The 27,306-nt window shown below is 41.7% G+C and overlaps 1 protein-coding gene across 1 annotated transcript; it reads left to right on the top strand.

Annotated features, from left to right (window-relative positions):
- Positions 1-350: 350 nt before the first annotated feature.
- On the top strand, positions 351-25,345 carry NARS1 (asparaginyl-tRNA synthetase 1). Its single transcript, XM_074952400.1, has 15 exons — positions 351-533; positions 4,842-4,924; positions 5,207-5,272; positions 5,388-5,480; positions 6,145-6,234; positions 7,707-7,785; positions 8,675-8,745; positions 9,044-9,130; positions 12,118-12,339; positions 12,512-12,711; positions 15,440-15,575; positions 18,741-18,854; positions 21,633-21,764; positions 22,926-23,057; positions 23,781-25,345. The coding sequence occupies exons 1-15, from the start codon at positions 404-406 to the stop codon at positions 23,910-23,912; spliced, it is 1,767 nt and encodes a 588-aa protein (XP_074808501.1). The 5' UTR covers positions 351-403; the 3' UTR covers positions 23,913-25,345.
- Positions 25,346-27,306: the final 1,961 nt, after the last annotated feature.

Genomic DNA, 27,306 nt, shown 5'->3' with positions numbered 1-27,306 from the left:
CTGGCACAAGGGGCGTTCCGAGGCTTCGCATTCCGCGCGCCCCGGGCCCCGCCAGCCCGGCTGAGACCCCCGCCCGCCTGGGCTGCCCAGCGCTCCCAGCCGTGTCCGGTTCTGCACTCAGCCAGATTTCCAGCAGCTGAAGCACCGCGCCTCCCGGAACCCAACCGGTCCCTCCACCGCGGAAACCGGGCCCCTGGCTCAGCCGCAAGGAGGAGCCTCTCTCCCGACCCCGGGGACAAGCGCAGGGCCGCAGCCCTGGCTCCAACTCCGCAGCCGCAGCGAGCGACCAATCCCGCCGCGGCGCACCCGGGCCCTACCGGGGCCGGCCCCGCCACCGGGCCAATGAGCTCCCCGCGCCGGGGCGGGGCTGCGGCGAGGCGAGGCGAGGCCCGGCCGCAGACTGATGCAATCCCGTCGCCGGAGCGCTGGGGAACCGCCTGCTGCACCAGCCGCTGCCGGGCCGGGCGCGTGGGGAGTCTCCGCTGCCGCCATGTCCGTGCTGCTCATCCAGGAGGCGGGCGAGCTGGCCCTCGGTGAGTCCCCGGCCCGGCCTGGCTCTGGGGCCCGCCCTAGTGCCCGGCCCGGCTGAGCAGCTCCGCGCCGCGAAGGACACGTTGCTCTCGAGTCGGTGTTCCTGGTAGGCGCGCTCTGGTCCCTCGCCTGGGGAGGTGCTTGGCCTGCCCAGGCCCCTCGTCAAAAAGGGCAAATCCCCTCGTGGGTCAGGCAGTGGCGAAAACACGGCCACCAAAGAGTAGGAGTGAAGGGTCGCTTTTCATCGTGGAGAGAGGTCAGGAGCGGGGTTCCCCCGGCCAGGGACCGGTGCTACCTAGTCCACGTATTCGTTAGCGATCTGGGGGGGAAAGGGATAACGGGTGAGGTGGCAGTTTGCAGATGATGTAAAATTAATCGAGATAAGTCCAAAGTCTTTAAAACAAAGACAAGGAAGTATTTCTTCACATAATGCACAGTCAACATGATGAACTCGTTGCCAGGGGATGGTGTGAAGGCCAAAAGTGTAAATCTGGTTTTGGTTTTGGGTTTTATTTTGAAAGAGAAGTTTATGGAGGATGAGTACATCAATAGCTATTAGCCAAGATGGGCACGGATGTAACCCCGTACTCCGGGTGTCCCTAAACCTCTGACTGCCAGAAGCTGGGCTTGGATGGCAGGGGATGGATCACTCAAAACTGTTGACTTCCTCTGTAGCATCTGGCACTGTCAGCTGTTAGAAGACAGGATAATGTGTTAGATGGACCATTGGACTGACCTAGTGTGGCAGTTCTTATGAGAAAAGGAGTACTTGTGGCACCTTAGAGACTAACCAATTTATTTGAGCATGAGCTTTCGTGAGCTACAGCTCACTTCATGAGGTGGCTGAAAGGTCCCTTCACAGCCTGCGGCTGGGCAAGAGGCACTGCTGTTGGAGGCTTGTGTATGCTAAAGAAGTAGGCACTGACCAGTGCTGGGTTGAGAGAGCTGCACCCATTTCCTAGTGTGTCTTCCCACTAGCTCCATCAGCGTCCTGATGCAGGAAAGGAGCTGTGCTAGACACCATCAGAAAGGCAGTATGTGATGTGTAAGGGATTAAATCAATTCCAATAGGCAGCATGGACAGTCTTTTTCCTTGGCTGCCATAAGGCAGTTCAGTGCTGGTTTGGTTTTTTTTAATTTGATCAATTACTTCCCCTATGGAAGTATGAGTCACTGTTGTATCATTGCAACCAAAAAGTTCGTCCTCCAAACATGCTCAGTTAATTTTTTACAACGTTTTAAGACACACTGTATGCCAAATGCTTTATTGTAATAAAAACTAAACATTCATCCCCTTTAAAACAAACAAAAAGGGGACTTCGATTTGAGTGACATGCTGGTTATCTTATGCTAAAACTTCCGTGGAATTTCTCAATGTTATAGATGACAATTTCTTAACTCAAAGCGAACCTGGGGGGATTCTATATTAGACCTTGTGTTAGGGACTTATTCCTTCACCCGCTTACTTCCCTGTTCCTTCTCGCATGAACAGAGAGCAACAATACCCGAAGTCCAGAAGGTGGAAACAATTTTGATGTTTATTGGGGTGAACTTCCAGCAAGCATGATTCCAGTTTCCTTCCTTAGTGTCCCCCTTCCCAGCTCTGACGCCACAGAGCCTTACCTGTGTCCCTGTTCCCATTCCCCCTTTAGCAAAACATGATTCCAATTTCCCCCCCACTTACTGAGTGACTGCAGTCTACATTGTAAAACTTGAGTTCTGCTTAGCTATACTTTAACCAGTCATTTTCCTGAAATTTAACGAGCCAATCCTAACATACTGTAACATGATTATTTAACCAATTATATCCCACACCTTAATTAGTTTACACCCAGCAAAATTAATTATACAGCAGACAAAGAAACAATCACAGAACCAGACAGAGATTATACTGACAAACAATAGGGAAAATGGAGACTACAGTGATAGAACAACACAGAAACGAGGATTTCACATCCCAGCTATTGATAAGTGAGTTCTTGCCAGACAGGATGCTATCAAACTAAGTTTCCTTTTACATTTTCTAGGCACTTCCCTTTCTCTGGAGGCGATAGGCCATTATCAGGACAGGATTGTATTCCTAACAGCCCAATAGCACCTTATTTCAATGTGACTAGTTTGGAATGTGAGGATGTGACCGGTCGCTTCCCAGCTTATGGCTGCCTCTGCTGCTTAGCCAGAGGCCTTAGCCTAAGAACAAGGCCTCAGACTGTCACAGTAAGAGAAGGCCCTTACACCGGCAGACAATGATTTTGATTCTTTCTTTTATACCTCTATAACTAGCTAAGTGATAAGAATACACCTAAATTCTTAGAGTCTAGGCCTTTGCAGACAGGCATGAATATCTATATCCTAACACCTTGTTCTAATAGATAAAGAGGAACTGATCACAGAACTAAAAGTTAATGGTAGCTTAGGTACAAGTGATTGTGACTTGATCACATTTATAATGTGCAAGCAGAATAAAGTCTAGACAAGTAATATATATACTTGGTGCTTTCATAGGGCCAATTTCACAAAGCTGAAAGCAATTATGAGTCAAATCAGCTGGGAGGAATAATTTAATTGAAAAATGTGAATGATAATTGGGAATCATTTCAGAACACTTTCGTAGATGCCCTAAAAAGCCACAATTCCACAGCTGAGGAAGAAGGCTGTGTTGATTAAAAAAACAACCTGGTTCAGAGTGGAAGAGAAGGCAGCTGTAAAATAAATAAATAAGATAAAATAAAATGGAATAAAGGGGAAGTTAATAGTAATGACTATAAATCAGCAGTTAGGAATTGTAGACAATTGATAAGGGAAGCCAGGGGACACAAGGAGAAATTTAAAGGAGTTTTTAAAATATATTATGAACAAAAAGAATCCTGACAACTGTATTGGTCCATTGCTAGCTGGAATTCTCAAAATAACACAGAAGAGACAGAAATGTTAAATATTTGTTTTTTATTTGAACTTAAGAATTGCCATACTAGGTCATACCAAAGGCCATCTAGCCCAGTATCCTGTCTTCCAACAGTGACCAATGCCAGGTGCCCAAGAGGGAATGAACAGAACAAGTAATCATCAAATGATGCATCCCTTGTCGCCCCTTCTCAGCTTCCGGCAAACAGAGGCTAGAGGCACCATCTCTGCCCATCTAGTTCTTTTTTGAACCTTGTTATAATCTTGGCCTTCAAAACATCCTCTGGCAAAGAGTTCCACAGGTTGACTATGTGTTGGATGCAGAAATACTTCCTTTTGTTTGTTTTAAACCTGCTGCCCATTAATTTAATTTGGTGACCCCTAGTTCTTGTGTTACGAGAAGGAGTAAATAACACTTCCTTATTTACTTTCTCCACACCAGTCATGATTTTATGAACCTCTATCATATCCCCCCTTAGTCATCTCTTTTCTGAGCTGAGAAGTCTCAATCTTATTAATCTCTCTCTGTGTTAAGTTGCTTGTAGGCTTAACTACATATGTGCTGGTTACTCTGCAAAGACACCACTATTGAGTTAATAAGAACATAGGAATTGCCATGCTGGATCAGATCTAAGATCTGTCTGGCCTAGTATCCTGTCTCTGACAGTGGTCTGCATCAGAAGCTTCAGAGGAAGGTGTAAGAAACCTCAATAGGAGGATGGGGATACAAGTCTATATCTACACTACAGAGTAAGCTGGGGGTTTGAACTACAGCGCAAGCCTTGACCCCCCTTCATCTACACACAAATTGCACTAACCCTTGGCTTGGTCTCAGGACCCCACAGGTGTGGAGGGTCCGAGCCTGAGTCAAGCCAGGACCCAGGGTTCAAGCCCTGTTGCTTTGCAGTGTAGATGCTGTTCCAAAAGTATTCTACAGGCTGACTTTTTGTCCTCTGTCAGTGGTTTGGCGGACAGTCAAGTTTTCCCACACTGCATCACACACAAAGGGCCGTTGCTGCCACGTTTTGGGAGGGTGCTAGGAAGTCTGAAGATGTGGGTAGTGGGACTCAGGCCTGCCTAATGCAGTGAAGACTCTGGAGCGCCAGCTAGGAACCAGGGTTCACCAGTTCCTAACCTGGGGTCACAAATGAGTGTTGGCACTCAAGCTCTAGGTTAACAAACCCAGGGTCTGGGAACTTACATTGCAGTGTAGACATGCCCTAACAGTTAGAGATTCTCGTGAGACCTGAAGCATGAGGCTTAATGTCTCTCCAAAAACATGTCTTCATTAATTATGGTGATGCTGAATATTCTTGATAGCCATATAAATATCCAGTCCCTTTTAAAATCTTGCCAAGTTTTGTGCTCGCTTTAAAATACCTGTATATGCTGCTCCTATATTACAGGAGAGATGTACGTTTCTGAACGTGAGGGCTGCGATTCTACCGGCGATGGAACAGAGAAGAAGCCTTTCAAAACAGCTCTGAAGGTATCGGCAGAAAACACACAGTCTATTTCAAGTCATGTTGTTTCAATTCAGGACAAACAGCCAATTATTTAGGGAAATACTGTAAACTAGTGGTGGACCAGATTTGATCTGAATGGCTTTTTAAGCAGCTGTTCTCTTTAAACGTAAATCATATATATCTTAACATCTGGTCATCATTGATGTGTTTTGTAAACGTAGGATGTCCACCATATTATCTCATTGACAGTCTGGCTTCAGTATTCTTATGATAAAACTGACTTTGCACTTTTTTTTCCCTTTAAGGCTTTGATGACAGCAGGAAAGGAACCATTTCCTACTATTTATGTGGACTCGCAAAAAGAAAATGAGGTGATGTAATTTAAATGGATATTTCTAATTAAATGAGGTATTAAGGTTCCTATTTTTCAAGACACAAATAACTTTTCTCTTCCCCTCCTCCCCATATCTCACCGGATTCATCTAGAGATGGGATGCTATTTCTAAGTCACAAATGAAGAATGTCAAAAAAACATGGCACAGAGAACAAATGAAGAATGAAGCTAGGGAGAAGAAAGAGGTGAGTTATGAATACTGCCAAGTCAACTCATTTAGAAATTAAAAATAAAAAATTCCATCTTAGTTCCCCTGAAAATGGCGTATGCTAATCCTGAGTGTGCTGTTATAGTGGTGGATGAAGGCTGTAGCAGGCAAAGTGATCAGTAGTGCACTAGTCAGAATTACAACCTTTAAGCCCACTGCTTGTGTGTCCAGATCGTTTAATTTCGCCAGAGAAGGGCAGAGAAAGTTAAATGTAATTGGCCCTATTCTGTCCTTGGATATATGGTTTGACTCCCATTGATTTTAATGTATATGTTAGTTACTTGTTTTGACTTCATCAGGACAAGCAAATGGTCTGCGTCAGGGCTGGGATGAGTTTCTATAAATTTTGGATGTGAATGTGGATGTCTCTAAACTCCTCCAACCTTCTCTAAACCAGGTTAAGAGCACTTCTAGGAGGTGTTTCATGTCCTGGGGATTGCACCCATGTATCTTAGGGCAGATTTTTGACATATTGTAGCAGTGCTGAGATTGTATGTAAGCATTCATCTTTAGAGATGTACATTACAGTTCCATACTGCTGTCCGTGGAGAGTGATACTAGAATAAATAACCTGATTGTAGTTATTGTTAACACCAATACATGACCAATACGTCATTTATGGAAAAACTTCTTATAATTAGGCAGAAGACATTTTGCGACGAGAGAAGAACCTGGAGGAAGCTAAGAAAATTACCATCAAGAATGATCCCAGTCTTCCAGAGCCTAAATGCGTGAGTGAAATCTAATGGATAAGAAGCCCCTGTAACAATCTCTTACTTATATTTATAAACAGCATGATTCTGAGGTATGCTCCGCATCATCACCAGCTGTTGAAGACTACGATACTGATCTTTCCTTGAGATTTTATTCTCTCTGGTCATTAGCATATCCTCATATGTTTCATCTCCCTCATGCACCTCACAGTTCACTGAGCCTGCTTGACTTTAATTTTGGATTCTCCCAGTACATATGCACCAAAGGAAAAGAGCCAGGCTGTACTTCTGTTTGAAACAGCCTAATAAGTTTTTGTTGGTTTTTTTAATTGCTAAAAAGACCCTTGTTTAAAATCTGCCCCCAACAGAAGAGCTTTTGCCATGATGGAGGAAATATTGCTGATTTGAAAAACATACATACTGAATTAATATCCAATATGTATAGGCCCAAGTTCTACTTAATTACGTTCGTACAGCGACACTGAAGTCAGTGAGGTTTGGCAAGTCTAAATTGGAGAGGAATTGGGAAGCAAAACATAAACATCCTGCCAGATCACAATCTTGAAGACACTTCTTACAGCATGGGTGAAAGAATTTTGCTTTGAGATTTCCACTCCAACATAAGCAAACAGTGTTCACAGTTGTACTAAAGTCAGTCTCTTGTCTTTCCCTGACCAATGCACTGTCGCAATTCCAAGTTGCAGATGGCTGGGGCTTTAAAATCTGTTAACCGATAACTAGATAAGTCTCTGAAGAGCAACACCAGCCTGCCAGTTGGAGAGTCAGCCTGACCACATGAGTGCCTCAACAGTGACTTTGCAATGGGATTCAATCAGTACCAAAATAAAGTGCATCAGAAAGTGCCAGTTACCTAAAATTCTAATTCATTATCCTCTCTCTCTCTCATTTTGACTTCTAACTGAACTCCTATTTTACTGAGTAGTTTTAAAAATTAGTGCAGAAAAGGCTCTTCAGACCTCCCGGTGAAGGAAAGCTGTATGTTCAAGGTCTTTTGCACAGATTGATGTGGCAATTTGGTATATATTCAAGTATAACTAATATCTGAGAGGCGAACTTTTACATGTGCTGACTGTTGTATTCAAATAAGATGTAAAACCAAATTCCTGATCACTTGTGGTCATTAAAGTTCCCACGTTGCTATCTGACAAAGTAGGACTGTTAAGCAGAATGTAATAACCTAACATGAAATTTGGTTAGGACATCAGAGGTGCTTGAACGCAAACCTTTCTATTTTTAACTTGGTAGGATATTCTTCCCTTGGTGCCCTAAACTGTCTAGTATTGATGGGTGCTGTTCAATCCCTGTTGTGTTCTACCACGGATGTCTCTGCATTTCAATGGTTAGAAGAAGCTGTTTCTGGGGGCATATCCCGTATGCCCATGAAGCTGTGGAAATGAAAGGCACTGTCTAAATGTCAGTTTGTTATGATTTATCTCTGTGGTTCATTGATTTTAATTCATGCTTTACAGGTGAAGATTCGTGCTCTAGAGGCACACAGAGGCCAACGAGTGAAGGTTTTTGGCTGGGTCCACCGGTTACGTAGACAAGGTAAACAGTCCTTAATGTAGATAAGGTAAATAGCTACACCTTAAAAGTAATTGAGTCAATGCAAAGAGGAGGAACAAGTAGTAGTAATCCAAGGTGTAGAATATAATAGGCCACATTCTGGCTCACCTTGCTCATGCTAGAAAAGCTGGGAGGTGTGTGAAAAATGAACAGCTTCTGTAGCACCTGGTAAAGCTGTCCATCCTAATCCTGGATCCACTAATGCTTCATAGATGTCCTCTGTCAGGTATCCTAGAAGGACTGAACTTGATGTGACCTGGGGATTGGGCTGTGATGCTGGCTGTCCTGCCTTAACAGCAATTCCTATTGCATGGCATGCTGTGCAATCTGTTTCTTCCCAGAAGGAAAAACTTGAACAAGAGGGCTTTCTTTACTTGTGGATGGGAGGGACTACATTTTCCACACAATAGCTGTAATTTGGGCCTTTATATTCAGCACCTGTATATAGCACCTCTGTATGGCCAGTCCAAAGGGCCTGGCCCTGAGAACATCCAACACTCCTTGTCAAATTATTGGGAGTAAAATCCTGACCCTATTGATATCAATGGGAGTTTTGCCATTAACTTCAGTGGAGCCAGGATTTTGGCCTGGCGGATTTGGATGTCTAACACCTCCTAGGATTAGGCTCTACATATGACTTCATCTTTCATTATCTTTTGGTGTAAAAAACACAGTTGTGTGGAAAGGGTTTTATCATCCAACAAATGGTTTAATGTGTAGTTCTGGTATTTATTAGTGATCATGAGCAACTCTTAACAGACAAACCCTGAAAACAAACTGCCTTGGTAACGTTTGCTGGGTGTGGGCCTGCTGAACTGAATAAAGTAATAGTTTTGTCTGACGAGTCTGGGTTTTTGTTTTTGTTAACTAGGAAAAAATTTGATGTTCCTCGTGTTAAGGGATGGCACAGGATTTCTGCAGTGTGTCCTGTCAGATGAACTGGTGAGTTGCAGGGTTTTATTCTCTTCTGCAGTGCAAAAGAGAAACTATCAATACCGAGTGTTGTTTCTTTTATATGCCCCACTTGAAAGCTTGACTTAAACTTTTCATAAAGGTTTAATGAATTAAACCATAATATGGTTAAGGGGTCTCTCTTTCTCACTCATACCACTGGAGTTTTCTTTTTCACAGAATGAGTTAACGATGGGATTATGAACCTTCTTTCTTTATCTCTGGACCCTTGTAGAGTTTGTACTCTAGCTGTAAATTAAAATATCTTTGTCTGTCTCTTTTTCTATAGTGCCAGTGTTACAATGGAGTGATCCTCTCTACAGAGAGCAGTGTGGCGGTGTATGGTACATTAAACCTTGTTCCTGAAGGCAAGCAGGTGAGGGAGTTAGTTGCGGATGTGAGTTTGCTTTTTCCCCACCACTCCCCACCCACCCATCACTCAGTCAGATGGTACAATATGGCCCTTTTTGGGAGGGGCAGGGAAGGTGGAGGGAGCAGGGGGAAAGAACTTCTTAATTGATTTCAATGGGGATTGCTGCATGATATGGCTGAGAGTGAGTGAGTGTGTTTGTGTGTGTGTGTGTGTGTGTGCGCATGGATTTGTGCTTGCGTTCATTCTAACTGGGTAATATTTCTATTTTATCTTTTAGCTGAAATTGCATTTCCTTAGGGTACTAGTATGGTAGAGTATTGTCTTTAAATATAGACATGGCTTTAGTTTTCCTAAAAAGCAAGATGAATTTTTTTTTTTTAAATTGTTTTAATGGTAATGTGGTGCTTCTCAACTCTACTCTCTAGCCGAGATTTGTGCCTGTAGGCTCCCTTCTATGCAGGATAACCTGTGGGAGCATGGAGACTTTAATTTGGCCTTTTAAAAAAAAAAATTTGAGGGGGACACACAACCACGTAGCCTGAAAACTGGCCTTTAACTGTGTTTGTGTTCTTTAACTGTGGTTGTGTTCTTGGCTATAAATTTCAGCATCATTTATAACTGCTGGAAATGTATAAAAATACAATAAGGTTGTAGACCAAAAACCATAACAGTGTTTATACTTTAGTGCCTTATAATTGATCATGTAAATTTGAGATTGGAACGATTCCATTAACACTTATGAATTCTTTCACATCTGAAGCTAGGGCCAGTTCTACAATAAGTAACTTCATAAAGGATACCCATAAAAGGAGTTCAAACTGAAGCTAGGGCTGGGAAATTTTCCAGGAGTTCATATGGGGAGAGAAACTGGATGAGGATGATTCAAAGTTTCAGGATATCCTAAAATATTGTAATGTATAGTAAATATAACTCCCATAAAATGAATTAATAGTAGGACATTTGTTTTCAAATATCTTCTCAGTTGCACTTAGTCTAATTAATTCAGTTATAAAATGTCTTCTGCAGAATAAATATAAATCCATATTGTAAACCAATGTTTGAATATAGTTTCCTGATGTTTGTTGGATTTGCTGGAGGGGAAATTCAGAGAATAAAAAACAAAAGAGAGAAGGCTATTCTGATAGTGCTCTAAGTAGCTATTAAAGAGCCAACTTTGAAGAATCATGAGGTTAGCTCACGAAAGCTCATGCTCAAATAAATTGGTGAAGTGAGCTGTAGCTCACGAAAGCTCATGCTCAAATAAATCGGTTAGTCTCTAAGGTGCCACAAGTACTCCTTTTCTTTTTGCGAACTTTGAAGATTAGGCTGTTCAACTAACCACTAATGTTAAGAAAGAATGGGACAAATTCTGCCTAATTTACACTCCCAGCAAGCCCATTGATACTCAGTTTTCTGGATTCTGCCCTCTGATTCACTGAGTTCCCATAACTATGGCACAGTCTACAGTGAGACTTTCAATTATGTTGTGGGCCCTTCCTGGAGAATAGTTATGTATGGGTTTTGTTAGAAAGGTGTTAATTTATTCAGAAATTTCATCATACAGTGAAAATGTATTTATTTCTGCACAAACACTTGTGTACATTTTATTGAGTCTAGAAAGTTTGGAAAAGAGTGAAAAAGGAAATAGGGCCAAACAAGTCACAATCTGGACTGTCTAATCTCTGTTTCACTGAGTTTAGGAGCCATGTTTGAATACAGTTCAGCAAACCTATTTCCAAAATGCACTTGCCAGCCAGTGTCTGAACATGGCCCAACAGTGTTAGACTTGTGTTTTTAAAAACCTGGGCTACAACATGCTGACTGACAGTATCCACACTGGTGGCAAAAGAGAGTTAGAAACCTATTAGCTGGAACCGTGTGTTTAAAACAGGTTGTAATCCTCCCTATCACTCTGAGATGACAGACTGCATCCATAAGAGAACTTGTCTAAAGAACCCAACCCCAATTGTATTGAAGCTTATAGCTGCTGGTATCAAGTTAAAATTATATTATCAGGTCAGAAATAACTTATTTTAAAAGCACAATAATATCCTTCCCTTTGTTAGTAATAATACCTGAGGATATTAAACTCTAACTTCTAACTATTTTTTGTGCTTTTTGTTTACTATTTATATTCATTAGCTCATTATTACATTATTGTCTCTGTCATTTTGGACAGAGAAAGCCAGATAGAATCAGAAAATGAAATTTTTGTCTTAGCAAATGGTATGTTTGGGATTATGACACTATAGCATACGCTACTTAAACTCCAAAATGGACAATTTGTTTCCTTTTTCAGCAGTTAGCTAAAATTAGTAATGGGAGGGTTTTCTGCTTTCATATGGGCGTGAAATTCAGCGCAGTGTAGAAAGCTCAGAAAAGCCCCCACGTCCCATTCAAGCCCTGGGATGAAATTCCTCCATAGTCTATATATGGTGGTCCTTCCACCATCATATGAGCAACTCCCATTGACTTTAGTGAGAGTTACATGTATCCTTCAGCAGGAGGAGACGGGACAAAAATATACAAAGGTCAGAATGCCTTAGATTCCTATCAAGGGTTAACTTGTACACTGCCTCCCAAATGTGGGTATTTTCATGGGAGTGGGGAGAGGAGGGATTTTTCACTGTTTTCACAAGAGTAGCAGTCATTTGGGAACATTGACAAGATACCTCAGACCATGCAAGTTCTGATGATGAAAATCTTTTACACTGAGTAACTTTTTATTAATCAGCAGTAGCACATAATGCCACTGTAGTTAAATCAGTGGATCCCAACCCAGTCTTGGGTTGCAAATCATTTGTCTAAAGGTGGCATTGTTGAATTACAAAAAATGGCTATTTAAAATCATTGCCTTTCTCAGTAGGCCTTGAACATCTAGGGCCAAAACAGAGCTCTTAGCAACAGAGTAAGTTAGACTATCAAGTTACCATTTTTAGGTGACAGTACCAAACTTCTAATGTGTATGTTGTTTCTTGTAAAACCCATAGGCTCCAGGAGGCCATGAGTTGAGTTGTGACTATTGGGAGCTGATTGGTCTGGCTCCAGCTGGAGGGGCTGATAACCTGATCAATGAGGAATCGGATGTTGATGTGCAGCTTAACAACAGGTATATGATGATCCGAGGAGAGAATATGTCCAAAATCTTCAAGGTGCGCTCCATGGTCATACAGTGCTTCAGGGATCACTTCTTTGACAATGGATATTACGAAGTAAGTATAGCTTTCTTTCCTTCTTCAGAGCCTCAGTGTAGCTTCTAGATATACTGTATAGACTTTGATATTGAAGTGAATTACACAAAAATTACTTGTCAATTAGGAGACCACTTTCTGACTGGTTTTATAGACGTAACTCTTAACTTAGTAACGAGGTTTTGTTTAACAGATCACTCCACCGACACTAGTCCAAACACAGGTTGAAGGAGGCTCCACGCTATTCAAACTGGATTATTTTGGCGAAGAGGCATACTTGACACAGTCATCCCAGCTGTACCTGGAGACCTGCATCCCCGCATTAGGAGACACGTTTTGTATCGCCCAGTCGTACAGAGCTGAGCAGTCCAGGACGCGCAGACACCTGGCAGAGTATGGGAATAATTGTAGTATAAGTATGCATGTGTTTAGAGAGCAAGGGAGCAGCAGTCAGTCAGGAACAATAGGACTCTGCGAAAAGGAAGGTAGAGCATTATGTTAATATGCAAGGGGCTGACCAAAGCTACTTTGGAAATGTCCTATTCCCAAGATCAGTGGGTGGGAGGCAGAGCATTAGAGGAGACTTTCACTCCTCTTCTCCAATTTGTCCAGGTGGAGAATGTCTTTTATTGAGCTTCTGTTGTTGGAATATGCTGTGGATGCCATTGTGTAACTTGTGAAGGGAATAAGGTTATAAGTAGGGCTGTCAAGCAATTAAAAAAATAATCACAATTGCACTGTTTAAATGATGATAGAATACCACTTATTTAAATATTTGTGGATGTTTTCTACATTTACAAATATATTGATTTCAGTTACAACACAGAATACAAAGTGTATAGTGCTCAGTTTATATTTATTTTTGATTACAGATATTTACACTGTAAAAAACAAAAGATAGTATTTTTCAATTTCCTCATTGCAAGTACTGTAGTGCAATCTTTTATCATGAAAGTTGAATTTACAAATGTAGAATTGTGTGTAAAAAAAAAAAAAAAAAAAAAAAAAAAAAAAAAAACCCAAAAACAAAAACCCTGCATTCAAAAAGAAAACAATGTAAAACTGTAGTGCCTACAAGTCCACTCAGTCCTATTTCTTGTTCAGCCAATCACTCGACAAACAAGTTTGTTTACATTTGCAGGAGATAATACTGCCTGCTTCTTGTTTACATTGTCACCTGAAAGTGAGAACAGGTGTTCACATGACGCTGTTGTAGCCAGAGTCACAAGATATTTACATGCCTAATGCTCTAAAGATTTATATGTCCCTTCATGCCTCAACCACCATTCCAGAGGACATGCGTCCATGCCGATGACTGGTTCTGCTCGATAACAAGCTAAAGCAGTGCAGACTGATATAGGTTCATTTTCATCATCTGATCAGATGCCACCAGCATTGGGTTGATTTTCTTTTTTGGTGTTTTGCGTTCTGTAGTTTCCGCATCAGAGAGTTGTTCTTTAAGACTTCTGAAAGCATGCTCCACAGCTCGCCCTGCTCAGATTTTGGAAGGCACTTCAGCTTCTTACGCCTTGGGTCAAGTGCTGTAGCTGTCTTTAGAAATCTCACATTGGTACCTGCTTTGCATTTTGTCAAATCTGCAGTGAAAGTGTTCTTAAAATGAACATGTGCTGGGTCATCATCTGAGACTTCTGTAACATGAAATATATGGCAGAATGTGGGTAAAACAGAGCAGGGGACATACAATTCTCCCCAAAGGAGTTCAGTCATAAATTTTAATTAACACATCATTTTTAACGAGCATCATCAGCATGGAGGCATGTCCTCTGGAATGGTAACAAAAGCATGAAGGGGCATACGAGTGTTTAGCATATCTCGCATGCTAAGTTCCCTCTAAGCTGTGTGGCTGCGCATCTGCCTATTAAGCACCGTGCAGGCGCTCAGGGCTGCAGCGGAGAGATGTCTCTCCCCAAGCCCCAGACCTGCTGCAGTGCCCCTTCTCCAGCCCCAACCCAGCCCGTACCTGCCGCAGCTGGGGGACAGGCACTTGGCCCTGCCGCAGCTGGGGGAAAGGCGTGTCCCTGAAATCCAGGTGCTGCTGCAGGGAGAGAGAGATTGGGGGGGGGGTCCTCGCTCCCCACCGTAGCCCCACTGCACCCCAAACCCATCATCTCCAGCCCCACCCCAGAGCCTGCCCCAGCCCTGAGCCTCTCTTCCCTGGCCCCACCCCAGAGCCTTCACCCCCAGCCGGAGCCCTCACCCCCCGCACCCAATGCTCTGCTCCAGCCCTGAGCCTTCTCCCACATTCCAAACCTCTTGGCCCCTCCCTGCCACATGAGTTTTGTTATGTGCACCAATATGGAGGTGATCACACATCACCTCCATATTGGTGCACATAACAAAATTCATTCCGCATGTGGGTGGGAAAAACTACAGGGAACACTGTTGGCATGTAAATACCTTGCAATTCCAGCTACAAAAGTCTTATGCAAATGCCTATTCTCACTTTCTGGTGACATTGTAAATAAGAAGCGGGTAGTGTTATGTCCCGTAAATATGAACAAACTTGTTTCTTTGCAATTGGCTGAACAAGAAATAGGACTGAGTGGACTTGTAGGTTCTAAAGTTTTACATTGTTTTGGTTTTGAGTGCAGTTATGTGACAAAATCTACATTTGTAAGTTGCACTTTCATGATAAAGAGATTGCACTACAGTACTTTGTATGAGGTGAATTAAAAAATACTATTTTATCATTTTTAGAGTGCAAATATTTGTAATAAAAATAAATATAAACTGAGCACTGTACACTTTGTATTCTGTGTTGTAATTTAAATCAATATATTTGAAAATGTAGAAAAACATCCAAAATATTTAATAAATTTCAATTGGTATTCTGTTGCTTATCAGTGCAATTAAAACTCGATTTATCGTGATTAATTTTTTTGAGTTAATCACGAGAGTTAACTGTGATTAATCGACAGCCCCAGTTATAAGTTAAAAGTGTAGGGAGGGAGGGGGCAAAATGGCAATTGGGATGAAATCCTCCGTTCTCATAGGGAGATTGTCTTCATTACTTAAGTCCTCTTGCTTGTGCATGGCTGATGAAAGGGGGGGGAAGTGTCTTCATTCTCATGACTAATAGTGATGTGACCTTGTTCTTCAGATATACTCACATTGAAGCTGAATGTCCTTTTATGACCTTTGAAGACTTGTTGACCCGTCTGGAGAATTTGGTGTGTGATGTAGTGGATAGAGTTCTGAAATCGTCTGTATCAACCTTCCTATATGACCTAAATCCGGTACGTGGTGGTGTGGCAAGCAGTCCTGAATATTCACTTCTGTTTGGCAAGAAATATGACTTAATGTCCCTCAGAACCTCAGCCTAGCTTCCTTTTGGCAGCATATTTGCACAGGGGGTGAACAGAGCACAGTAGTGAGCTCTGATCATTTGTAAGACACTGAATGACATCAAAAGGAGTCCAGCCTCTGCAAGGCTGATACCTATATCATGCACGGATAGGGGTGGTGGTGGTTTATATCTTAAAGTCTCAAGATAAGCTGTTTGAATTCCAGAAGTGACTAGGAGCCCCATTCATGGATCAGGTAGCCTTTTATTTTGCTTAAAGTGAATTTGATGTTGTAATACCACCATGCATTCAGCTCTGGTTGCTACAGTTTCAAACTCATCAGAGTGAAATTGCATCTGGTGCTTTTCTCAAATTTGGAGACTCTAGAAACACACAAAGTCCAAGGATAATGACCACAGAGTACAAAGTCTTATCTGTACTACAAGTTTTATTAAGCAATAAGTTACAATTACCCATGCATATAGAAATCTGACAAAAACCTATGCAGTAATTATAACTGTAGTCACACTCACACCCTCAAAGATATTCTAGGGTCGAGCGGACCTCTCAATAGATGATCGTTGCTAGAGGGATGGTTCCTGCTGGGACTTCCTGTGGGCTCGTCCCTTGGGTCTTCCCACTTTTACCCAACAATGGAACCCTCTTTTATAGAGTAATTCTCACCACACCTAACACATATGCATGAAGGTGTCAAACTCTCTTTCCCTTATCTGTACTTCCACACCCCATAAATATGTCCTGTTTTTCATAGGTTGTTCTTAGTTCCTCTTATTCTCATTAGCATCTATGCATACCATGTACTCTGTGGTCAGGACAGTCATTGAAAGATGTTCCAGTCAGGTGTTTTGCGGTCTTGGACAATACATTGCTGTCTATTACAATCCATTTTTTCGTAATATCACCTCTTGGCACATCTTATTCAGTAACCTTGTGACCTTGTTGCCACAGGGTTATTCCCACTCACGTCAAGCGTTCTTAAGGCTATGGCCTAGTATGGCTAAGCTAAAATCTTATAGGTCTTAGCCTGTAGGCCTTGCTTTCCAGCCACGCTTTACTTATATACCTAATACACACTCGTCACTCCTAAATACTTATCTCTCCTATACTTCTTTATAATCCTACCATTTAAATCTATTAAATCTATAAATATTGATTATATATGAAATGGCATATAAATTGACCATAACATCACATAATACAGTGACAAATGGATGATAACCTGAACTAATTGGTTACAGCCAAAACCCCACTGTGCTAGGTACTGTACAAACAGAACAAAAAGATTGTTCTGCCCCAATCTAGATATCTGACGAGATACAGGTTGGAGACAGACAGACAGGAAGCATGAGGAAACGGACAATATTAGCTAGTTACTTGTGCGGTTTCTAAGCGGGGACACAGTGCTCAGTAAAGCTGGTTCATACTCCTCATCCTGTCTGCAATGACCCACCTTACTTCATTGTCTTCTTAATTTCCCTCCTACAGCCAGCCAGGCTCCTCTCAGTCACTAGCCAACTCATTCATGTTGTATAGAGACCAGAGCATCTCCAGTTTCCTTGGCTTGTTCTGATAAGCACTGCCTTCCTCCTACTTGTTTAGTGTCGGCTCAGGACCTGGGTTTGGGGGAGGTGAGATACAGCAAAGGCCAGAGAGTGTGGTCTTCCCTTAAAGAGGTGAATGTAGCAAGTCTGAACTTGCTGCAAGTTCAAGTTCTGACCAGCCCTGTATCCCAGCAGATGGAAACTTTCTCTTGGCATAGTGTCCAGTAGTGCTATCTGCAGTACACCTTGGAACTGGTGCTGATGTACCCAATGCATCCATGCACAGAGGGGGCCAATGGCCAGAGTGGTACTGCATCCTGGTTCCTGCAGAGAGCATTCTGTGGGTTCAGAAAGCTGCATGTGGAGAGGGATAGATGCTCTGTGTGCACACACTCACTCAGCACCCTAGACACCACCAGGTATTTACCTAAGTCTCCCATAGAGGCAACTGCATTGCATTAGTGCACACACCATCCAGGTAAGGTCCAAGAGCTGTAGAGGGAGCCTCATTGGCACAGCTCTTCTGGGTGGGAGGTGTAAGGAAGACTAGTGGAGGCGTGAATCAATTATTTTAAAAAATAATTAAACAATCCACTTTATTAAATCAATAACAACTAAAGTAAGTTTAAAGAAAGCAATTCCTCCATGGTTTGAGTTGTTTCAAACAATTAATGGAGTAATCATACATTTACTATGTAAAGAAAAGGAGTACGTGTGGCACCTTAGAGACTAACAAATTTATTTGAGCATAAGCTTTCGTGAGCTACAGCTCACTTCATCAGATGCATCCGATGAAGTGAGCTGTAGCTCACGAAAGCTTATGCTCAATAAATTTTAGTCTCTGAGGTGCCACAAGTACTCCTTTTCTTTTTGTGGATACAGACTAACACGGCTGCTACTCTGAAACCTGACCTTTTACTATATGTTAGCCCAGAATTGGTTTGTTGCCTCTCATATTCAGGCAATTTAAAGCATGGCTCTATTATCAACGGATTCTTTGTCAAATTTGCTCTGTCTCAAAGTTCTTTCTAAGCATCACAAACTCTTCCTTGGATCTGAAAGCCCAGCTGTATTTATTCTGGCTACAGCATCTTTTCTAGTTTGTTTCAGGGGAAGAATCTTTATTACTAATTTGTTTAAAGCATGAGCTAGAAAATAGTCTGGCTTGCTCTTTCTAAGCCCTACTGGGGTGGGGTAAGGTAAGCTTGTGTTGTTCACCAAAGTGAGCAGATAAGACTCTGAACACAGAGTCTTATCTATGCATCCGATGAAGTGAGCTGTAGCTCACGAAAGCTCATGCTCAAATAAACTGGTTAGTCTCTAAGGTGCCACAAGTACTCCTTTTCTTTTTTCTTTTTACAAATACAGACTAACACGGCTGTTGCTCTGAACTCTGAACACAGACAGGGAATAGATCTCCTGAGTAGGAAGGTGCTTGCTTTTTTTTTTTTTTTTTATTAAACCTGGCTACTTTCCTAACTCTAACTGCACTGCTAAAAGGAAATGACCTTTCAAACAACACTAATGTTTTCATGTGTCTAATCTTACATTGCAGAACTTCCAGCCCCCAAAACGCCCTTTCAAACGAATGAACTATACAGATGCCATTACATGGCTAAAGGAACACGATGTGAAGAAGGAAGATGGCACTTACTATGAATTCGGAGAAGTAAGACCCTTTTACCCTCTATTCTTTTGATATATTAAAAGAGATTGGAGCTCAACTCTGAAAGTTTACCATACTTGTGGTTTCTTTCTAAATTTTGTGACTGGATCATAATGCAATAAATGCAAACAGTGATTTTTATAAAGTACCTACTGACTTCTTTTTTTGGTATGGCCTGGTCTTCTAGCTGTCTAAAGAGTAATGTTGATCAGTGGAGCCAGGATTTCCTTAAGTCAGTGTCTTTGTCCTCCTGAATACTAGGTTTCAGAATCTATTCTCTGGTTTGAAGACATGTGGAGGGAATGTGGCCTTGAAGATGCTCTGAGCCTGAGGATCCATAGGGAAATCCACATGAGTCTTGGGTGGAGGAGGAAACCAAATGCAGACACATCCCCTCTGCATGGCATTCCCTCATGTGCTGTGCTAACATTTTCCTCCCATTGCTGTGTACTACACTCCTGGTAGTGCAGGATAAGTAGAAGGACCGGATGCCACTGGGTTGGAAGGGAGCCTGCCTTGTGGGTAAAAAAAAAATAAAATAAAATAAAAATGGCAAAAACACATTATTTAAGATCAAAATTTGGATTAAAACTTTTGGTCAAAAATCTTTTAGAAAATTGAGAAATTTGAATAAAATGTTTTGGTCAAAAAATTGTATTTAGGGTACACTGAGGAAGAAAAATTTAAAATGTAGGTTAAAAAATTGGATACATTGTATTTTGCTTTAAAAAAAAAAAAAAAAAAAGTGGTCAAATTTGTATTATTTCAGTCAAAAAACCAAGAAATTTGGATCAGGAAAATTTTGTTATTTTGGTCCCAAAAGCTTTTAATCAAAAAGTAGAGAACTTTTGGTGAAAAGGTCCAACCTCCTTCTTCTTGTTGTCTTTTTTAACTTCCAAACTGTATAGTACCTGTGCTTTTAGTTGTGGGGTATTTTTTCTCCCTCTGCCCGACTCCTCTCTGGATTTAGGGCCCTTTGCACCCTTTTCTGTGCACAGCAAGGGAAACAAAATTACACTTTTGTGACCTTGACATAGTCTAAATCCTCAGAGGGGCTGTGCGTCTGCAGCTCCTGGTGCAATCAGTGAAACCCCCAGGTGCTCCATCCCTTTTCAGCACCTGGCCCTGAGTTTCTAGTGTCTGGTTTATCTTTAAGTTTTGCCACACAATGTGGCATTCTTTATTCATTGCAAATAAGACTGAAGCTGCCTCTGGTTTGAATTGTCATGTCTTTGGTGCTGTCAGTGCCTGCCTTAACCTAGAATTGAGAGGGAAATCATGTTATATTTTAGATTTCTAATATAACTTCTACATGTATTTAAATCACAGGCAACAATGGAAGTGAACATTGACCCACACACATGGTTGTTACATTTGTCATTAATTGAAGAAGCATTGCTTGTATCTGTTGGAATTAGACTTAGACCTGGTCTACGCTACAGAGTTAGGTGAACATAAGGTAGTTTACGTCGACCTAATTATGTCGGTCTACGCTATGGCCTTGATTCCGCTGTAAGAGCCCTGCTACACCGACATAACTCCCCCTCCATGAAGGGCATCGGGCTTATGTCAGTTAGTTAGGGTGATGCGGTGTTGGAGCCGTGAAATTGATAAGAGAGACTGTTTTAGGCTTTCTGCTGTGAACCCCGTGCCTGGCACACAGCTTGGGCTGTCGCCCCAGGGCGAGTGGGGGGCTCCCTGTTCCCAGCCAGGCTAGTCCTCTTAAGTTGGTGGAAGCACTGCTGGTGAGGATGTGCACCACTGGCAGAAGGAGGGCAGTGTGGACATGAAACACTGCAGCTGTAAGTTGACCTAACATAGGTTGACTTAAGTTTGTAGTGTAGATGTGCCCTTAGTTTCTTTACATCCTGCACCACTTATTGCAATCAAAGGCAACCATTTAGAGAATGGTCATAAAAAGTGGAATTCCAGTCTGGATGAGTTTAAGCTGTGTCTTGATTTTGATGGAGTTGAGAACCCATGCTGGTGGTGATACATTTTTGTATAAAATAGATGAAATGCTACAAAAAAGGGATATTTCATTGTAGTTGCATTTTATGTTAGATCATGTGAAACATATGTTACCATAGATTTGACTGTATGATACTTAATGATTATTAAATAAAGTTACTTATAGCAAAGGCAGAAAATACTAGCAATCTAACGAGTATTAAACTGTGCCTGTTTTTATTATCAATAGTAAAACTGCTGAATTGATTTTTAAAAAAACCAACCAGTTCTGGAGTGTATATTGCTAGGTGTCCTTCAACATTCCTTAGTAACTTCAAAGTTAGGAGGGTTTTGATGTAGTGATACATATAATTGGTCTTTAACTGGTCATTCAAGATATTTATATATATATGCAATATATAGATCAAAGGAAGTGCTTAAACAGTTCTTAGCAGTGAGACCTAATGCCCATGGAATATGTAGCACACCTGGGTTTCAGGGCCAGATAAAACTAGCTTCTGTGTAACAGTAACTGATCATCAGAAAGAACTCCCCTTTCTTCTCAGTTTCAGTCTGGGGCTGGCTTAGTTTTTCCTAGTGTCTTAGCTGTTACCCTCTGATATGTAGTGAATGTTCTGATGCAAAATAATTTTTTCCTGATTTAACATCTTGGAGTTTGATTAAAATTGCTTCCCCCCCCCCCGCCCAAAGCCTTCCTCATGTCTGTGTTATACTGTGTTCTTTGTGCCTGGCATCTATAGGAGAAAAGCCTACCGCTGAACTCAAGCAGTGTCTGGCCATAAATGTTAATAAAATCTTGTTTAACCTCAGGATATCCCAGAAGCTCCTGAGAGACTGATGACAGACACCATTAATGAACCAATCTTGCTGTGTCGATTTCCTGCAGAGATAAAATCCTTCTACATGCAGCGTTGTCCTGAGGATTCCCGGCTTACTGAATCTGTCAGTTTGTATCACACAGTATCCTTAGTTTCTTTCTGGGATTGGGAGGGTGCTTGTGTGTGTGAATGCACAGAAAAATATAATAAATGACGGGGTGGGAGAGTCAAGTGGGATAGCTTTCAGTGAAATAATATTTTTGCATGTGTCTGTGCATGGCTTGTTTGCTTTAAAAAAAAAAAAAATATTGAAGTAACTGTATACCTGCCCTGAAAAGAATAAATGTCAGCAGTTGACTAGGGCTTTCGTTTCGTCTGATCTCACACACACACACACACACACACACACACACACACACACACACACACACACACACAATATATAAAGATAGTATTCAGTCTAATAGTGGGAGGAAAAGAACAGTCTTACGGTTAAAGCACAGGACCAGAAGTCAGGAGAGCTGAGTGCTATTCTTAGCTGTGTATGAGGAAAGATTAAAAAGACAGGGACTTGCTCAGCTTGGAAAAGAGATAACTAAGGGGGGATATGATAGAGGTCTATAAAATCATGAATGGTGGGGAGAAAGTGAATATGGGAGTGTTATTTATCCCTTCACATAACACAAGAACTAGGGGTTACCCGATGAAAATAATAGGCAGCAGGTTTAAAACAAAGAGAAGAAGGTGCTTCTTTACACAACGCACAGTCATCCTCTGGAATGGGTTGCCATGGGATGCTGTGGAGGCCAAAAGCATCACTGGGTTCAGAAAAGAATGAGAGAACTTCATGGACGATAGGTCCATCAATGGCTGTTTGCAAAGATGGTCAGGGACGCAACCCCATGCTCCACGTGTCCCTAAACCTCCAACTGTCAGAAGCTGGGGTAGGGTCACTGGGGATGGTCACTCAAAATTGTCACGTTTTGTTCATTCCCTCTGAAGCTTCTAGCACTGGCCACTGTCTGAGACAGGATAGTGCACTAGATGGACAGTTGATCTGGCCATTCTTATGTACTTGGATAAGTCAATCAGCCTCTCTGCTCAAATTCCCCTCCTGTAAAATGGGGCTAATAGGACTTGCCATCCTCCTTAGAGTGTGCCTGAGAAGTGCTATCATGCTAACCTTTTAAGCCTATGATTGTTTTGGGGTTGACTCCCCCCCTCCCCCCCATTTCAAGTAGCTTATATGTAATAGTTTGTGACCTCCTGTCTTGTCTGTTTTTAGGTTGATGTATTGATGCCCAGTGTTGGTGAGATAGTTGGTGGCTCAATGCGTATCTGGGACAGTGATGAGCTACTAGAGGGTTATAAGCGGGAAGGTATTGACCCAACACCTTACTACTGGTATACAGATCAGGTATGTGAATAGATTTTACTCCCTGCATGTCAAATACAGAGGGTGTGGTTTTTTCAGATCATGCTAAAATGATAGTAAAAATTAATCTGGACAGTTTATTTTAGAGGGATCAGGACTTCTCTACCTTTTGGCCACTTGACCCATTGCATCTTGCAACTGGTTGCTACCAGTGGCAAGGTAGTTTTTAGGCTACTGAAATTGCTTTTGCTTGCTGCAGTGCATATAGCCTCTATTAGAGCTCCCTGCTTAGAGGCTCCAGTGCAGCCTGGAAATAGCTGGGCATGTGAGTGCAATTCCCTTGGAAAGTCTTCTGCCCCTGCTTTGCCTGTTTGAAAGGCAGTAGTTCCCCTTGGCAGCTTCCAAGTATAAAATATTTTTGCTGTCAGTGGACAGAAGAGTAATTTAGTCTATTGGAAAATGAACAGTCCATCAGCAGAGGTTGCAGTGGGAGGGGAATGGGGTGGAGAAGGACGAAAGGGGGGGGGGGGGGGAGTGTAGTGTAAAGAGTTGTCTTTCACCTTCCTCTTTCCCACTCCTTTCTTTTCTGGATAATAAATATCAGGAATCAGACTCCCACTCATTCAATGGGATGAGCCCATTTTAGTTTCCCCATTTATCGTTCAGGATATGAGCCCCTGAGTGTGATATTTATCCCCGTGTAGATGAGTAACAACAGGCTGATGCATTTTTTAAAATATTTCCTCTTTGCATTTTGTTCCATAGCGTAAATATGGCACATGCCCTCATGGTGGGTACGGCTTGGGCTTAGAACGCTTCTTAACATGGATCCTGAACAGGCATCACATCCGTGATGTAAGTCTGTACCCACGCTTCGTCCAGCGCTGCAAACCTTAACCACTTCCTCAGGAGAAATTCAACAGAAAATCAAAGCAACTTCTAAAATCCTACATGTGAGGGGGGGAAAAACAGTGCACTATGTCATCCTACAGTCCGTCTAAAGGCAAGAGCTATTCCTCCTTGTTGCTTGAGCCCTAAAGAAGTAGTTTTACTAAAACAACTATCTAATGTAGCAGGTAAAATTCTGCTTATTTGGAAGGTAACATCACTTTTAAAAAAAATTTACAGAAAAATTGCTGTTGTGTCATTTTAAAAATCTGGTTGGGGCATTGCAGCTTTTAGCTCACAGCAAAGTTTTCATATTAGATTGACATTTGAAACATGCAGTGTACAGTACTTAGCATGCAACAATTATTTCTCCTGTGACTTTAACATTCAACCTGTATGTATCTTAAAACATTGGGGCATTTGATTTTCTTTTAAAAGAAACTGGGTTTATGTTCTATCTGCGGTTTGGGGGTTGTTTTGGTTACATTAAAAGGCAGATCATTTAAAGTTACAAATAATGTTGTGTATTAATATGAGAGTGTGCAGCAGAAGTTTATAAAGATGGAATTGTGTAAACTGTTAGAAATACGATCTTAGAACATTTGAGCCCAATCCTTCAAACAAAACTCACTGCAGTCAGTAGGAGTGTAGGATTGTGCGCATCATCCTCACACAAAAAGATCTGCTTTCTTTTGACAGAGTTCATTAATTTGGAAATGATGGCTTCAGTTTTGCAAGGTGCAGAGCACCCTCCGCTGCTTTTGATGTCTGCCAGAGATCAGTGGTCTACACCTTGCAGAACTGGGCCCTTTAACAGGATCAGCCATTGTACAGCCTACATGCTGAGATAGAACGAGGTGGATGTATTCTTAGAATGTTGTGTCTGGCTTCTCCTGTACAGCTACATGTTTGAGTTCCCTTAATCGGTTGGTCACTGTTTGACACACAGGAAGAAAACTGAATTTTAAAGACACTGATACAATTTAATAACTTTGAAACTGAAATAGTTTAATTTCAGCATTATATGATTATTTGGATTAGTGTCCTCTTTAAGAGTATTTTAATCTAAGGAGCATATTTTCATAGGTCAGTAATGTCTTGTCTCCCAGATGGCTCTATACTGACTAAAGTTTGGGTAATGGGCTCAGTGTACTGTTTCTGCTTCTCCTCTGTGGATTCCCTCAATGATTGTAATCAAATGTTACTTAATTATTAAGTGTTTTGAGCTGTCAGAATGCATTTTAATCATAAATTAGATAAATCTTACTGGAACAAATAGTAGGTGGATTATTTGAGACCTACTTGGATACCTGCCTTGGGACCTAGTCTGGACTTTTCATCTACACTGTATTTGTAAATTGTTAAACTTCACATTTCTGTAGCAAAACTTTGTTTTTCTTTTTAGAATTTTGCATGTTGCACACATAAATCAGTTCAATCTGCTAGTCAATAAATTTAGCATAACATTCAAAAATGTGTTCAGGGTAATAACTTTTGGACTGTCCCCTTTTTGTACTTGTTCTTTTTTTCTCAACATACTCCACCCTGTCAAAGGACATGTCTACATGAGAAGACTCAGGAAAGTTGAACTGAATTAACTACTGGTGTGAACTGAAAGCACATTAATTAAAGTGCATTAAACCTACTGCTCTCGCTCAGAAGTAAAACGGCATTATTGCTTTAGCTTAATCAAAAGTCTGCAGCTGGCCCAGGTCAGCTGACTCAGGCTCACAGCCCACCGGTTCCGGGGCTAAAAAATGGTTGTGTAGACATTTGAGCTTGGGTTGGAGCCTGAGCTCTGGGATCCTCGACCCTCACAGGCTCCCAGAGCTTGGGCTCCTGTCACAACAATTTTTAGCCCTGCAATCTGAGCCCTGCAAGCCTGAGTCAGCTGACCCGGGACAGCTGCAGCTAAGCTGCAGGGCCTTTATCCCCATGTAGATGTAGCCTTTGAAGGCATTTAAGGCTAAAGTGAACTAAGGTTACTTCTGAATGAGTATGTCCACACAGGCATTTAATGTGCTTTAACTACTGTACTTGAAATCCATACATTTTAACTGTTTGCCTTAACTTTGCCTAAGAGTCTCTTTGGAGACATGTCCAAAGAGAAGTGGGGTACTGCCTCAAATTTTTACGTGGGAAAATTCCACAGGGTGAACAATGTCATGTGTGCAAGGCATCATCTCTGCTGGGAGAGAAGAGTCCCTGATTGCAGCTTAGGTGCTCCAGGAATTAGACATCCCATGAAATTCCCACTGTTCCTGTTCAGGACCCATGCTGCCACTGAAAGCCAACTGCATCGTTTGAGTAGTGCCCCTTTTGAGGAGGGGGTTTAAAACCTACTGATGAGTTAATGTTGCTCCAAGAAATGAGGATTGCTCAGGTAGCTGATTAGGATGAAGTTTTTCTCTTCTCCAAATTCTCCTTTGACCTCACTTCTTCCACCTTATTATCCACTATTAACTTACACTCCTTTGTGGCCTATTCCTTTCCTCTGGACCTACCGCAGTCTGTATGGGAAAAATGCCAGACCTTACAAGACTCCCTCACTATACAATAACTACCATTAGTTTTGTTTCCTTCATCTATTCTTTTTCCTGGTTCTTCCTGCATTTTTTTTTGGTCTCCATGTTTGTCTACTTGAGATTACAAAACTCTCTTCAGAACAAGGTGGTGGGTTTTTTAATCTGTGTAAAAGTCCAGGCAAAGTTGTAATGCTATATAAATATTTAACAATAATAGACTTCCCAGGGTTTCAAGGTGTTTTATACTGAACTCATATAATCCAATGCAGGAGACATAAAAGAAAAAAATCAACATGAGTTGTCTCATTTTAGTATACCAGTAGCAACCTCCTGTCAAAGTCTCTGTGTTTGACTTTCTAAATTATACAAAAGTCAGATTATCTTTATTTTAACTAAAAACTGGAAAAATATAATCCCATTCCCTGTCTCTGTCTTCAAAGCTGTTGTTGAATTATCAGCAGATATGTCCCCTGGGGAATTTTAATTTATAAATGTCTCTGAACTAAGGTGCTCAAGGCACTGCTGCAATGTATAATATAAAGACAATCTGATATAACAGCTGCAGAGGATGGAAAGGCAGGAGAAGGCTCTACAGCAGAAGGCTGACAATCAGGATTCTATTAGAAAACAAATTACTCATAAGAAGGCCCATATTGGGTCAGACCAATGGTCCATCCAGCCCAGTATCCTGTCTTCCAACAGTAGTCAATGCCAGGTGCTTCAGATGGACTGAACAGAACAGGTAATCATCAAGTGATCCCTGTCTCCGATTCCCAGCTTCTGGTTGTCAGGGGAGGGCAAACGACAGGCTGGATCTGGCCCGACAGGGCTTTCAATCTGGCCCATGGGATGCCAGCCCCATGACGCAGTGGGGCTAA

This window comes from Natator depressus, chromosome 5 (assembly GCF_965152275.1).
Source record: "Natator depressus isolate rNatDep1 chromosome 5, rNatDep2.hap1, whole genome shotgun sequence".
NCBI lineage: Eukaryota > Metazoa > Chordata > Testudines > Cheloniidae > Natator > Natator depressus.
Note: the sequence above shows the minus strand (reverse complement) of the source record. Positions and strands in the feature narration are given on the sequence as shown.